At 38.1% G+C, this 14,899-nt stretch overlaps 2 protein-coding genes across 5 annotated transcripts in view; both read right to left on the bottom strand.

Annotated features, from left to right (window-relative positions):
* Nucleotides 1–9,068, bottom strand: part of dusp8a (dual specificity phosphatase 8a) — a 52,333-nt gene extending 43,265 nt beyond the window's left edge. The window contains exon 1 of one of the 3 annotated variants that reach the window (XM_047346070.1): nucleotides 8,757–9,068. The gene's annotated coding sequence lies outside the window, so the exon portion shown is untranslated. Of the gene's footprint in view, nucleotides 1–1,199; nucleotides 1,349–8,507; nucleotides 8,635–8,756 lie in introns of those variants that run through there. The other 2 variants (XM_047346078.1, XM_047346086.1) reach the window with 2 other exon arrangements.
* Nucleotides 9,069–10,973: 1,905 nt separating this feature from the next.
* Nucleotides 10,974–14,899, bottom strand: part of ptpn5 (protein tyrosine phosphatase non-receptor type 5) — a 28,312-nt gene continuing 24,386 nt past the window's right edge. For both annotated transcript variants that reach the window (XM_047349629.1, XM_047349637.1), the window contains exons 12-14: nucleotides 14,731–14,891; nucleotides 14,387–14,500; nucleotides 10,974–13,298 (exon numbers count right to left, since the gene is read on the bottom strand). In XM_047349629.1, coding sequence (XP_047205585.1) covers nucleotides 13,205–13,298; nucleotides 14,387–14,500; nucleotides 14,731–14,891 — 369 coding nt within the window. In that variant the 3' untranslated portion in view covers nucleotides 10,974–13,204. The remainder of the gene's footprint in view (nucleotides 13,299–14,386; nucleotides 14,501–14,730; nucleotides 14,892–14,899) is intronic.

Below are 14,899 nucleotides of genomic sequence, written 5' to 3'. Positions count from 1 at the left end.
CCCAGTCTTCCTCCAGACTCTGGCACCTTGATTTCTGAATGACATGCAGAATTTGCTTTCATCCGAAAAAAGTACTTTGGACCACTGAGCAACAGTCCAGTGCTGCTTCTCTGTAGCCCAGGTCTGGAGCTTCTGCTGCTGTTTCTGGTTCAAAAGTGGCTTGACCTGGGGAATGTGGCACCTGTAGCCCATTTCCTGCACACGCCAGTGCACGGTGTGCCAAGTACAGGGAAATCTTGGAATGCTCTTAGAAGATGCGAAAGATTTGTAACTGAAGCGGAGGTTCACTTTCCTGTGGAAAAATGACCCTAAAGATACAGCCTATGCTCCAATGGAACGGTGTAGGTCAAAGCCCAGACATAAATTAAACTAGCAAAACTAAAGATTACAGATGCTCTCCATCCAACCTAACCGAGCTTGATTTCTGCAAGTCGCTACATGCACAATACCCCAAAGGACATCTGTCACTGCAGTGAAAGCTGGATCTACAGGGAGAGCTGAATACTAATGTATAACATACTTTTCAGATTTTAACTGGTAAAAAAACTGTGAAAACTCTGTATCATTTTGCTTCCACATCACAATAATACATATTAAACCTTGTGTTTGTCTATCCCAATGAAATACATCAAAGTTTGTACCTATGAAAAGGTTCAACAGATATAAACACCTTTGCAAGGCACTGTAACATGTCATGGATTTGGAGTGGTTAAAGTAATCAAATCTGATGTAACAAGTGATGTTTAACCGCCGTTCATTACGACAGAGGCAACAAAACAATAATTGTCCGTCATTAAGGTCTATGTCTCCTATAGTGTGGGACCCAAGGATGAACATTTATGTACACATGTTGCAGCTGCCTGGCAACATACCTGATTCTAGACAAAATAGACATGATGATACGCTGGACTGCAAACTCTGCCACACTGTTTGTGTGTCAGTAGTAGCAGAACAATACAAGATACCAAAACAATATGAAATACACCGAAACAAGACTCTCTATATTAGCTCAAAGAAAAGAGAGAATTCAAAACAACAACTGCTCAATCAACATTAATATTTCATAATCCACTAAATCTGATTTCATTATGATCACAGCAAAGGATGTCCAATCAAATTGCTAGAAAGCCTTGCTGCAGTGCCAACACCTAGCAGACACAGCTCCTGCACATTACAGCCATCACCTGTTATATTCATACCTTCTATTGCTGGCAGCCCTTCAACCGAGCAGCTAACAGCACAGCTATCAGGGGTGGGAATCTTTTTTCCCTGTTTTTCAGTCTCCCCGCTGCTGAGGACAGCATCTGACTCTGCATATGTCTAATGGCGACTGCACTCCCTCCCACCGCCAACTCTTGTCCATTTTTTCTCTCAGAATCCCTCCTTCTTTTTCTACCACTCTTTCTTCTTCTTGTGCAGTGAACAGCGATGGGGAGGGGGAAAAGTGTGCAGGTTTTTTTTCATAATATGTGAGGTAGGGAGAGACGGAAGCTCTGCATCTTTCTAGACAATCATCCTGCACTCAGTCAAAAAGATGAAAAAGGAAGAGATGGCTTGAGGAATAATGAGAGGGAGAAGAATGGGACGATAAATCTTCAGCATGCTGACTCAACCTAATCTCTTTAACCTGAATTGTGTTTTATTTTTCTAAAGTAAAGAAATATTAAAAATAACACATAACATTGTTTCACAACACTGGAGGTTGAGTCTGGAGTTTGCTCTGAGGCTCAGGCTGAATAGAAGAAAACCAGTGAGCAGGAGATAAAGCAGGTAGACAGACTGTCGTTTACATAGAAACAGCCAGACTGGGGTGATGGAGTGCACTGGGAGAGTGATGCTGATCAGATGATCCTGGTGCTGATGTCGGGTAAGATTACAAGAATGGGAGAAAAACACAAAAAGACGAAGATCAACCATTTTTTTGTAAAGTAGAGCCATATTTTAGTTCTGCACGATAATAAGGAATTAACAGATCCCAGTATTGTTGAAGATTGTGTCAACCTCATGTTTTCTTCACTCTTCTTTCTTTTATATGTCATTGCTATGCTTCAAGCGACCTTTAGTCTCCTGGGCACCAACATTTGTGTGAGGTGTGGTCAGCTACTGCAATGAGACTTCATTCAACAGGCTTAATAATGTGGGTATCTTAAACTATGGTAAATTATAATAGTGTTTACAAACCACTTAGTCTCATAATCTAGTGAAATCAGTCTGAAAGATTAGTTCTTTATCTTCTCAATAAACAATATCACATAAAAAGAAAAATTAGGGGACTTCCATACGTCTAAGGATTTAAGATTGACTTAAAATCAACACAAATGTTAATCAACAATTCAATTAGAACAGTAAGGTTTATGAAAGCGCATTATGAAGAGAATCAATAAGAACATTTATTATTATTCAACCTAATATCTACTCAATAAAGAAGCACACAACGATAATGCAGTGCTATTTAAACTTATTTCCTCCCCTACAGACTTACTCTGTGTTTGCTTTTTTGTCACTTTGCTTTTTAGATCAAACAAAATCTAAAGTAAAATTGTGGTTTTCAAATGATTTCATATATTTAAGGAACACATCTATCCAAACCAACCTGGCTGTATGTGAAAGCCCCCCTTGTTAAATTGGCCCAAGTGCAGTTGGCATTAAGGCAGAGGTGCCCAACTCCAGCCCCTAAGGGCTACTTTTCTGCAACCTTTAGACACATTCCTTCTGTTACCAGGCCCCTGCAGAACTGAATGACATGCTGACGAAGGAATTCAGTCATTTGATTCATGTATATTGGAACAGAGACGCATCGAAAAGTTACAGGACAGTAGCTCTTGAGGACTGGACTTCGGCACACCTGCCTTAAGGTCAAGGGCACTTCGGTTAATAGCTCATTAAAACAAAATGAAGGTTTTGTAGTGGACTAGTAAAAGTTTGAACTTAAACAGACCATTTATGATCAGAAAGCCTCAGATGTGGCTGATCTGAAACAATTTTGCCAACAAAAATGGGCTAACATTTCTCCAAAGCAATGAAAAATACTTATTGCCAGTTATCACAATGATTAATGGCAGTTGTTGCAGTTCGCACAATTACTTATTAGATTGAAAAGGGGTGATCACTTTTTCACACAGGGCCCGGTTTATTTGGACATCTTTCTTCCCTTAATACATGAATATCATTTAAAAACAGCATTTTGCATTTAGTGGGGTTATCTTTGATATGCACACTACCGGTCAAAAGTTTTAGACACACTTTCTCATTTGATGGTTTTCTTCATGTTTTTGACATTTTACATTGTACATAGATTCTCACTGAAGGCATCAAAACTCTGAATGAACACATATGGAATTATGTAGCCAATGAAAAATTGTAAAACAACTTTAAATATGTTTTTCTATTTTAGATTCCTGTCATTTACAGTATGCAGACCCACTAAGTGAGAAAGTGTATCTAAAATGTTTGACATGTAGTGTAAATGTCACAAAAAAACTGAAGAAATCAATAAGTGGGTAAATACATTTCCGCAGCAATGTATATAAAGGCTAACAAGCAAAGATGAACAATACTAAAAAAGAAATCTAAATACAACTAAATAAAAACTTTTAATGAATAGTCAAATATATCATCTGCTGTGATTAAAACTTTTGTTTGTGGGTCTCTCAGAAGCCCCAAAAAGGGTTTTATGGGTTTATTCTTATTTCTAATACCCACTTGAATCTGAGAAGGGAAATAATTTTACATGTCAATAGTTTAAAGTTATAGCTAATCATCAATTAATTTAGAGTTTTCTGAATGTGACATGCACACATTGACACGTATTCAGACAAAACCTTTTGAGCACAACAATTGAGAAGATCATTTAATTCTCCTCATTGAATAAGAGTTTGCTTTGTCTCTTAGAAATGCAACTCTTTTAGGTAAAAGTTTAAATCCAAAGGACCCGACAGTAGGAATGCAACTTTTGCATTCCCAACAGTCTTTTGTAATATTGGCAGATCTAAAACGGGAATAAGATTTGTCTGATTCAACGTCAGGAGGTGAGGAAAACAAGTGTCTCTTTATATAGTTTATCTGCACATCTGGTTTCACTTGTACATTCAGTAATAGGTTAGAGACTGGAGGCAAAAAAAAATCTCATCAACAGGTCCAGAATTTATATAGAAAATAGAAATGTTATACAACAATGAGGACATTAATAGAGATGTTTGGAAGGTGTTATTTCCTCCAGATTAGAGGGTGAGATTCTGTTAAGCCTGACCCATCTTTTCTCATAGCTACAGACAACTAGCACACCAAAACTTGAAGGACATTTCTACATAGATAAAATAACAAACTAACATCATCACAGAGTTGCATTCATACAAAACTCTTTCATGAGGTCCTTTGCATAAAAAATAACTTTTTTGACTTTGGAAAAATGGCTGCATGGTAGTGCAGTTGGTAGCACTGTTGCCTTGCAGCAAGAAGGTCCTGGGTTCGACTCCCAGTGGGGTGGGTGGTCTTTCTGTGTGGAGTTTGCATGTTCTCTGTGTGCATGCATGGGTTTTCTCCAGGTACTCTGGCTTCCTCCCACAGTCCAAAAACATGACTGTTAGGTTAACTGGTCTCTCTACATTGTTGTTTCTTCTATGTGTGTCTGTGTTGCCCTGTGATGGACTGGCGACCTATCCAGGGTGTACCCTGCCTCCTGCCCATAGACTGCTGGTGATAGGCACCAGCTTCCCCACGACCCACTATGGAAGAAGCAGTAGAAAATGACTGATTTTAGAAAATATTTCCACTCGACCTCGCTCAACTCCACACGAAAGCTGTTGTGTTTCATTGACTTGCCGACGACTGGAGTTATGGCTTAAAGGCAACCCATCAGCTTCGTGCGCTGTGCCGCTATGAACCCTTACTGTCTTATGGTTCAGTGTGAGCCTACCAAACATGAAACAAGGTTCAAGTACAAACATGCAAAGTAAAATAAACACTCACCGTCGCTCATCATTTCCTCCAATGGTGATTTCAAACCACTGCCACGGCTTTCGGTCTGACCTACTCCGGCCACTGTGGACCTTACTATTTTTGTAGTCGCTTTTGGGTTTTTTGAGCTTTTCCCAGTGAGCAGTAAAATCATTGGCTCATCATTTTCTCCACTACCTGGGTGAACACCTTCTTATGCTGCTGACATACGTCTATTCATGTCACACTGCGTCCCAGCTCAGCCCCGATGGGACCTGCTAATAAGCAGGTACTAAGAAAGTCAGTACCAGGCCGGAAAAGTTAGTAATAGAAACAATCTCAGATCGGGTTTAGTGGAGTGGAGCCGGCCAAAGTAGAGCCCTTGGAAAGGGGGAGTTTTGTTCAGTGTTCCTGCACATTTTCTGATTTAATACTCCACAGTGTTTCCAGACACTAATTTCTGATGCTTTCATAGTTTTTATAACATTGTGGAAATTAGAGAAGGAATTATTTGCATAATTTCGTTATTTTATCTGTCACAAAACAACTCGATAGTCATGTTTGCTTTTGATTCTGTAGAGTAGAAAAGGGCTTCTTCACAGTTTTCTTTCTTTTTGTTTAGCTTCTGGTTCCTAAAACGTTTACGTGAAATCTGGACAGGAGCATTTAACACTAATTAAAGATTCTTTAAAGCACAGCTTTGGTACCAAAATACTGTTTGTCAAAATTTAGGTTAGAAATATGTTGGCAATATTGTTACTTTTTAGAAATTAAGATTTTTTTTTATTTTTTATCTTCCAGACAAAAGAATAAAGTGTGTAAACTCTATTTTTTCCCCACACACAACTTTCTTTGCTACCAAACCTGGAAACCGATAAAAGCTAATTTCATGCTTTTCTGGACTGTTTCCAAGGCTGTGAAGAAACTCTGCATAAAATAGCTTTTAGGTTTGTTTGAAACTGTCAAACATATGTTGTCATGTTATGGCAACAGTTGAAAGGCATCACCTGTTTTTGGTTAACATCATCCTCTCTGTAGCCAAAATACTCCCACACAACCGACAGTGACGTTCTTTGCGCGACAGATTTCTTTTTAATGATTGTTTTTTTTTTTTACATGTTCTTCACTCATTCTAGAGTGTAGAAACAGAGGCTGTTTTCTATCAAAAAATGATGCTTCGTGAATTTGTTATGGAAAATAACAGTTCATTTTGCATTAAGAAATTGTGTTTGGTTAATTGGTTTTATTTAACATACCTTGGGACATCTAGGACATTCACAGATTGCTGTGTCAATGCATTTTTGACATAGTACACAACACGTGTGCATAATGTGTGGTAGGTTCGGGCATGACTGCAGCTATTAGTTGTCTGAAGAGAGAACAATGAGGAAATAGAAACACTTTCTCCACTTTTCTCTGTTCTTGTAAGATCAAATAAATCATCAGATGACTATACTGTGGCTCACTTTACAACCAGGAATAAAAACTGATAACTGAAATGAATTTTTTGAAACATATGAAAAGAAAGTTGGTTGAGGACCTACGTTAATCTTGAACAAACTGTTAAACAAAAGCATGACTCAAGCATGTTGGACTGGCTCAATAAAGTCATATCAGACATGATGAAGTGAGACAAACACAAAAAGGACAACTGGAGGCCAACCAGAGGTGATGTAATACCATCCAGGTTATTCATTAACTCCCAGTATAACGTCATCTGTGTCCACAGCCTTGGTTTGGCAGATAAAAACCTGCATTCGTAGAGTCACACAATGACAGACCTGACTTGTTTGTTTAGACTGCAAACAATGACATCATGAGAGCATCTCATGTCCTCCAGGCTCAATCATGGAGTAAAATCTGTGTTAAAAAGCTGTTTCTCTTTTGACAGAATGAAAGGCCTATCATTTACACTTTGAAAAGAGTAACTATAGCAACACACTGCGCACCTATTCAGCACGCTAACACTAACCTGCCTGCTTCTGTGTTATATGCATACAAACATCCTAAATTACTGCGATTTTACATATAGTTTTTGACAGTAAGTTTATTATAATGCGATATGCTTGCGAGAAAGTTTGCTTTTTATCTAGAGCAACAATAAAAAATATACCTGTGTTTACTCTGCTATTTTTTGTAATGGATTATTAATTAATGACTGTTAAAAGCTCAGAGTATGTGCTAAATGAATCCGTAATAATATTACTTTAAAACTTAAAGCCTTTTTTAGTTGTGATGAAAAAAAGAGAGAAAGAAGCAAAAATCCTTCAAAATTTACTTGAAAACTTAAAAAAACTGTTAATATTGTATCATAAGGTATCATCAATTTCTGTAAATCAAACTATTTTATCTTTACAACTGACAAAGTAAGCAAGCAAGAAAATTAAATAAAAAACTAAACTGTTACTAAATCATAGCAATACTTTGATTCTGTGTATACATTAATCTATCCTTGAATCCAGAATCTGGTAATTATTAAGTTTCTTAGCTATAAAAGAAGAAATAAACCTTCACCAGTCCAAATTTAGAACTTAATAGAATTAATGTAATGTAATTAAGTAAGAAAGTACACAGATAAACACAAGAAAAAAAGTAAAGTTATAACAATGCATTGTAATTTTCTTTAGATGAAACCTAGGTCAATAGGTCAATTCATTAATAAATAGTTTTCTTAGCCATGAGAGTCAGGTTAAAGATAAATAATATTAAATAAGTAAATTTGTAAGAGCGTAAATATATAAATAATTAACATAATGTTTCTTACTTTTCTGTGGATAAAATTTCATATTTCAATAAATCTCATAAAATACTTAAAAAAATAATGTCAAAAAGATAAAAAGGAAAGAAAAACATTCCTAGAATTTTGGTAATTTTCTTTGATAATAAAATAATATTTGGAAGCTACCAGTGGTAAATGCTTCCTGGTGCTACGGTGTTCATGTAATTTTGAAAAAATAAATCAATTCCTGGCTGGTCCTGCTGGAGGAGATCATCATCATGATGATGTAAACAACAAATCCAGATATAAAGCCCTCTGGTGTCCTCTGATCAATACTCTCCCAGGGAGGCAGCAGGAAATAGAAGGGTCATATAACAAACCAGGACAACCCCCGGACTTAAACATGACAGCTATGACGACAAATGATTCCCAGCTAAAACCTGACACTAAGTATACACACCATGTAATCCGATGAACACAAATGTGGGGAAGAGCTCTAAAGAAACATATTGCTCTAGATAAAGTAAACAATGGAGGGTTGGGGCGCACAAAGACACTGTCTGTGCGACAGCCTTCATAACAGTGTGGAGGATGAGCGGTGATAGCGCCCCATAATAGACCGATATTAGACAGAGTCAAAATCGCCTTAGATGCTGTTTTCTTTACAGAGCCGGGTTGAATTATTATTAGGTTTTAAGGTTGTTGTGTGTCAATGGGAAGCCTGCGTTGTTCTGTTATGACGCGGAGACATGTCCGCATGCGAAAATTCACCGCTTCATTGATAACAAGAAACAGCTCGCATAACTCAACATTAAAGAAAAAAAATAAAATAAAATAAAACTACAGTACGTACCTTATGATGAGCAAAGGGGTAAACTACAAAGTGTTCATCGCGGAACAAGAATCGATAAGCTGAACCTGGACGGGTTTAATTCCCATAATAAGACGTGCGCGCACATGACGGACGGACGGGACTGGGGAAGGGAGGGGGGTGTGTGCGCGCTTCACGGACTCACTGCAGCGGCTGGGAGAGCCAAAGCATCCGCTGCTAACGTCATAAAAAAAACAAACCACAAATCTATAAACACACAGGAACACTCACCTCGACCTCCACGCGTTCTCACCGCGTTATTCAACTGGCCTCCATGTGTGTGAGGGGACAACTGCGGCGTCTTCCTGGGTGTTTACCTGGCCTTGTTGTGTTGAGTTACAGTAGCCCCACACAGCTGACAGCCAGAGGAGGGTGACAGCGCCAGGAGCTGAAGCCCAGGCTGACGGAGCTTCAAACGTCTCCCTCAGAGCCTTAACAAACCAGGAGAGACGCTATCGGATCGTAGCAGGCTAAAGACGCTCCGCTGGGCTAGCTACAGGCTAAAAGCGGTTAATGTGTATGTGTACGTTAAGGAGAAGGAAGGGGTTCAGGTACAAGAGGTGCACTTTAGCACTTTCATGAACTAAACCGATGAGGTCATGGTTCATGAGGGAGAGGAGTGGAAAAAAACTAACAAAAAAAACCATTAGTTGACGTCACCTCCAGCCAATCAGCGCCAGTGGTTTAGGATTAGCGTGACGTCGGCTTTCAGCCTCATGTATTAAAGGGACAATTCAGTCTTTTTTGTGTGTTTAAAGCAGAGCTTTTATAGAGTTTAAAAGAATGCAGTTAGGTTTTTGATTGAATTATTTTCACTTGGCAGCACTGGCCGACAAATACTCTAAAATGCAACTTAAACGCAGTTTTTTGGAGCAAAACGTTTCTAAATCCCACACGTTTATGTTTGTAATGGCGTTGTCCAGTGGCGGTTCTTGTATGAATAGCTTCCTGGGTGAGCCCCTCCTTCTGCCGCTCCAGACACAACACACCAAGAGGTGCCATAATTCAATACATCCATAAAATGTAAGAAAATAGTCTTGTATGTGACAATTTAAATAAAACTAAAAACAAATAGATGAAATAGATTACTATTTATATACTTTATCAAACATATTATTAAATATGAAAGAAAATTATTCAGTTTGTTAAAAATAGCATTCATTATATACATTAAAACCATTTGTAATTTAGGATTTCTTAAATGTTTTCTTTTATTTGTTTACAAATATAATACAGGCTTAAGACATCTCCCTTTGTAGATTAAGGAACCTTTGGTGTAAATGTATTTGGTTGAAGTCTGACTAGTCTTAAAAATTTAAGATTTTAAACAAGAGAGGGTCAGATTCCTTACTTCCTTACTTCCTTCCAACTTAATATCATCAGCAATCTGTGGTATACAGCAGCGTTTTCTTACACTGCGCACACTACAGTGGGAAAGCCCTTTCAGGTTGACTGGACTTGCACATAAGCAATAGAAAACTCTGAGCGCAACTGGCAGATAGCTTAATTTGGCCTTGTGGTGTCCCTCTATAGTGTGCCACTCTGGGCAGAAAGCCATTTACCCAAATAAAAACTCACCACTGAACCCAGTCCTTTACAAGACACCACTAAATCACCCTTTTTCTAAGGATTTTATAACATTACACCATTAAAACCCTAACTTAGAATCTATGTTTGTAATGTTCTTCTCCAAAGGCTGTTCTTGTCTAAATTGTACTGTGGTTAAGTCACCTTCTCTTCCTCCTTCGGTAACCCTATACACAATACAAAGCCACAAGTCCATTCTGCAAAAAAACTAAAAACAAAACTGCAATGTATCTGAACTCTAAGAACTAAAAACTTATCGATATGATAATAACTGATGTTAGTCAGGGGTTATCAAACCTCTTACAATACGTACCACCTCAGTAAGTAATCTTTTCAAATCACATATTGACAGACAGAATAACAGCACCTGGAGTTTTTCATTTTTTGTACTCTGTCAAAAAACACATAAAGCTTTTTCCATTAATAAACCAGATATTAGCCTTAAAGTGTGACAAAAAGCAAAAGAAATTAAATCCATGAGGATTCAAATACTTGTTCACCATACTGTGTCTGCATAGGAAAACATTAATTTACTGGCAGTATTTTATTTAAATTTATAAAAATGACTGTTTCACATCAAGAATCGAAATCATTTGAAATAAAACGTTGAGTGATTAAATTTAATTAAATCAATAATTTTGTTTGTCTGAAAGCCTTTACTCTGCTGCTGTACTATCATTGATGTCAACAGTTGAAAGGGCAGTTAGCCAACGGCAAGGAGGGCAAACACTGACCTCTAGTGGTCAAGTTATGAAAACGCAATGTGACTCGAAATAGGCTTTGATCAAAAGCCAAAACTATAGCACACAAATGACTCTAAATATACAGTATGTGTAAAATCAAAGAGACACCAAGAAAGACTCATGAAAATCTACTTTTATTTGGATGCAAAAACTCACAACTTAAAGCGATACTTTAGCAGAGGAGAGGAATACTGATTGCTGGTAATTGTATGTGTGACTGGCTGTTTTTGTCATCTTCATTTGAAACATCAGAAGAGGACGAGTGAAGCACTGGCAATAAACACTCAAAATAAAAGCTGTTGAGTCGAGGACACTGAACATTATCAGAGGATCATGTTGGAGCCCTGGCAATAAAATTTGGAATTTCTTGTCAGTCTCAGTCCAGTGTTATTTGACAAGCAATTTTGGCAGTTTAATCTTCCTTGATGAGTTGGTGTTTAGCAATGGGTCAGAGCCCTCGCGAGTAATTCTTTAGATCCTTTGATAACGTTCATAGCCATAGAAGTTGTTGGATTCTTGTTACATAGAAAACTATCTGCACTGTTTTAGCTGCCTTGCACATAGCATTTATTTCTCAACTATGTTGTCAACTGAGAGTGGCCTAGAATCACAGATGGAAACAGGGACTGTGTAAAAACACAGTCTGAGGTAAAATTCTCCAAGAAAAACAATAGGAACATACACAGAAAGCAAAGCATATTAAAGCAAAGCCTAAAGGCCTAAAGTAATTGGAATACTTAAGAGGGAACATAATCTATCTATTTACTTTACTCTAAGGTAACTTAGGTAGTTGTCACATTTTGTTCTCTTAAGTCTTGCAATATAAACCAATGGTTTTGATCCACAGTATGAGCTACATTCCATCATGTTGTAAACAGAAATATACACAAGGCATCTACTCGAAAGGATTGTATCAAAATGTTCTAAAAATATCTCTGGTTGGTTTCACAAAAGCAAACTGTATCAAAAGCATTGGCTAGGAGCAAGCAATAATAATAATAATAATAATAATAATAATAATAATAATAGGCGTTCACCCTTTTTTTTACACAACAAATAGCAGGACAACCAATCACGTCGCTTTGATTGTGGACCCTACAGAGTCCCATACGGCACATGCAATCCATTAAACGCAACACAATCAAAAACACAATACAGAAAAAATAAGCTTTACAGCTGAACATCAGAGAGACAACCTTAGTTGGTCTATTGTGCTTCATACAGATTAGGCCTGGCCTGTCTATACAACAATCATGAGCTTTGTTACCTCACAGACGCGTTCAAGCTACTGTTGTAAGCAGAGGCATCACAGAGCAGGAGGACGACAAACTTTATGAAACAATTCTGACGAGTGGGATATGAAAACGAGCTGAATGTCACCACCCTTCAGCTTGTTGCTTTTCTCTACAGGATCTGTTAAAAGGCTGTTTTTCACGTTTTGGGACTGTTTCTAGCTTCTCCCACTTTGAGGTGGCTCTGTGACGCCTCTGAGGGAACATTTATGATGTTGTTTTCTGTGTAAACACCATGGGCCATGAGGACTGCCACACGCAGCGCGGATTAAAAAAAGATTAAATATTTGAGCTTGTACAGAAGTCCTAATTAGCCTAACTATTACATTCCTATGTTCCATAACATTGCACATGCCTTTAACGAATACTTAGCACCATGCAACCTGAAAAGGAGGTGACTCAGGCCTTCTGCATTTTTTACATGAAAAGAGAGTCAGTGAGAAAAAAGCTGGATGTTGGTTAACATTTTACATCAATAGAGTGGTACATATTAGGCTGGAGTTTGATTATCTCTGTGGAATTAAATTATGCCGGGACTTATACTGTAAAGGGCCCTTATTTTAATCACTAACTTTCTTAGAGTGAATTTTGTCCAAGCAAACTCTAGTGCAGGTGACCTGAGAATGCTTTAGCTCTACTATAGCCTTTCGATAGCTGTACAATCATTATGTAAGGGAGCTATTTTAGACCAAGACTGAAACAAGGCCTTGACAACTGAGACTTATGAGCATCAGTGTGATGGAAAGTCTCAGCAGCTCGAATTAAACAACACAGGGACCATGGGCTTGGATTATTAAAGGCCTGCTGGCTCTGGACAGATGTTAAAACAGTGTTTGATTAGAGTCATCCCATTATTCCACCTCTTTGTTGATTCTGTACAGCGACATTAAGCACGGTTCCATATAAATGAGCCTGATTTGGATGAAGAGATTAACGTGGTTTAGGGTTGTTAAAGGGTGAGACTGTGTGATGACGCTAGGTAAGGTGGTGCATACCACCACAGGTGGTACGGTGTACAGTGGTGTGTCTCGGTCTGGGTGCAGCTGTGGGGCTCACGTTACTCTTCAGCAGTGTGAGACAGCTGCTTTTCATACAGGCTGAGGACATGATGCACAAACTGGTACTGCTCACACGTCTGGATCATCCCACCTCTGATAAACACACAGAAGGACAATGAAAGAAGAAATCGGGGTTTGCATCTGTAGCAGGTAAATATACCAAACATCTTAAAGAGCAGCATTGTGATATTACTGCAACTCTGTGTTTCCTCTCTGCGCCCTAGGAGCATGCTGCTATGTTCACTGGAGGAAAATCATATTGGTGTTTGGAATAACATTTTTACAGTTTTTTATGATTGAAAACTTTAGTCATCCGTGGTTTGGGTATGCACGGTGCTTTCTATGTCCTAGATTAGCATAAAATTTTTTTGTGTGTGTAATTTCTTGCAAAACAATACAAACCCCTAGACCTTTGTCACATTTTGCTACTCTGCAACCACAAGATTCATGGGATTTTAATGAGGTTTTATGCAATAGACCAACACAAGGTAGTGCACATGTGAAGTATATGTTAAGGGATGCATGGTTTTGACAATAATTCCACAATTCTGGCCTTTATGTAAGTTGGACAAGAAGAAAGTCAATGTTGAAAATAAGCCATGTTCAAAATTTGTCACAAGCCATGTAGGAGATATTGTGAAAACGTTTTGCCTTCATGCTAAATGCAATGTGTGGCAGAAAATCAACAGATCATCCACTGCGCTACACAGCCAGTTCTGAAACATGGTAGTGGTAGCATTATACTGTGGAAATGCTGATCTTCAGCAGGGAAAGGAAAACTGTTCAGGGCTGATGGGATGATGAAACTAATTAAAAGGAAATCCTGAGAAAAAAACCTGTTGGAACCTGCAAAAGGATTTTGTAAAAAAAAAACAAAAAAAAACAATTATCTAAACTTTCTTTTCCCGATGATTAAATGTGCCTACATTTTAGTCAAACACAATATTAGCGTGCGATTTAGGATTTCAGAGTTTCTAACTTAATACAGGTGTCATAACTCTCTTTTAAAATTGAAATATACTGGTTATACATTCAGCCATTCTCATGGTATTTAGGAGTATTGTGTACAAAACCCCATGAAGCTTTGTCTTGTGTTTTGGAACTAAATTAGTAAATAATTGTGAGCTTGACCTTTTATAAACAGACATGAATAGAAGAATAGAAACAAAAGCTTATCTCACCTGTCCAGACGGAGCTGGCAGGTGGTTCTCAGGATGTCAACCACACCCTCGGACCTCAGCTGTTTGCACAGGATGGAGGTGGCAATAAAGCAGCCAGTTCGACCAATCCCAGCACTGTAGTATATGAGATCAGTCCAAGATTTAGTAACATACTGATTCAAATTCATTCAGTTTTGATAAACAAAAAAATCTTAAATTAGTGGAAAAGAAAGTGCTTGAAAACGGCATATACTAAACTCTCAATTTTCTTTTCCAAATATCTACATGAAATGAAAGAGTTGTTTATTTTTATATTAAATATAAGCTTTGTTGTCAATTTATTAATGGCTGTTATATCATTGTACCTGCAATGGACAATTATTGGGCCACTTGAGGGTAGGGCCTCCTCTCTGGCTCCTTCCACCTGCTGAACTAGCTCCAGCAGGGGAGGAGCCTTGTCTGGAGTCTTCTGATCCGGCCAGGAGGTGTACCAGTAATGCCGAAGGGTACGCTCTTCTTCCCCACACTGGTACA

This window comes from Girardinichthys multiradiatus, chromosome 2 (assembly GCF_021462225.1).
Source record: "Girardinichthys multiradiatus isolate DD_20200921_A chromosome 2, DD_fGirMul_XY1, whole genome shotgun sequence".
Taxonomy (NCBI): Eukaryota; Metazoa; Chordata; class Actinopteri; order Cyprinodontiformes; family Goodeidae; genus Girardinichthys; species Girardinichthys multiradiatus.
This window is presented reverse-complemented; position numbering and strand designations above follow the sequence as displayed.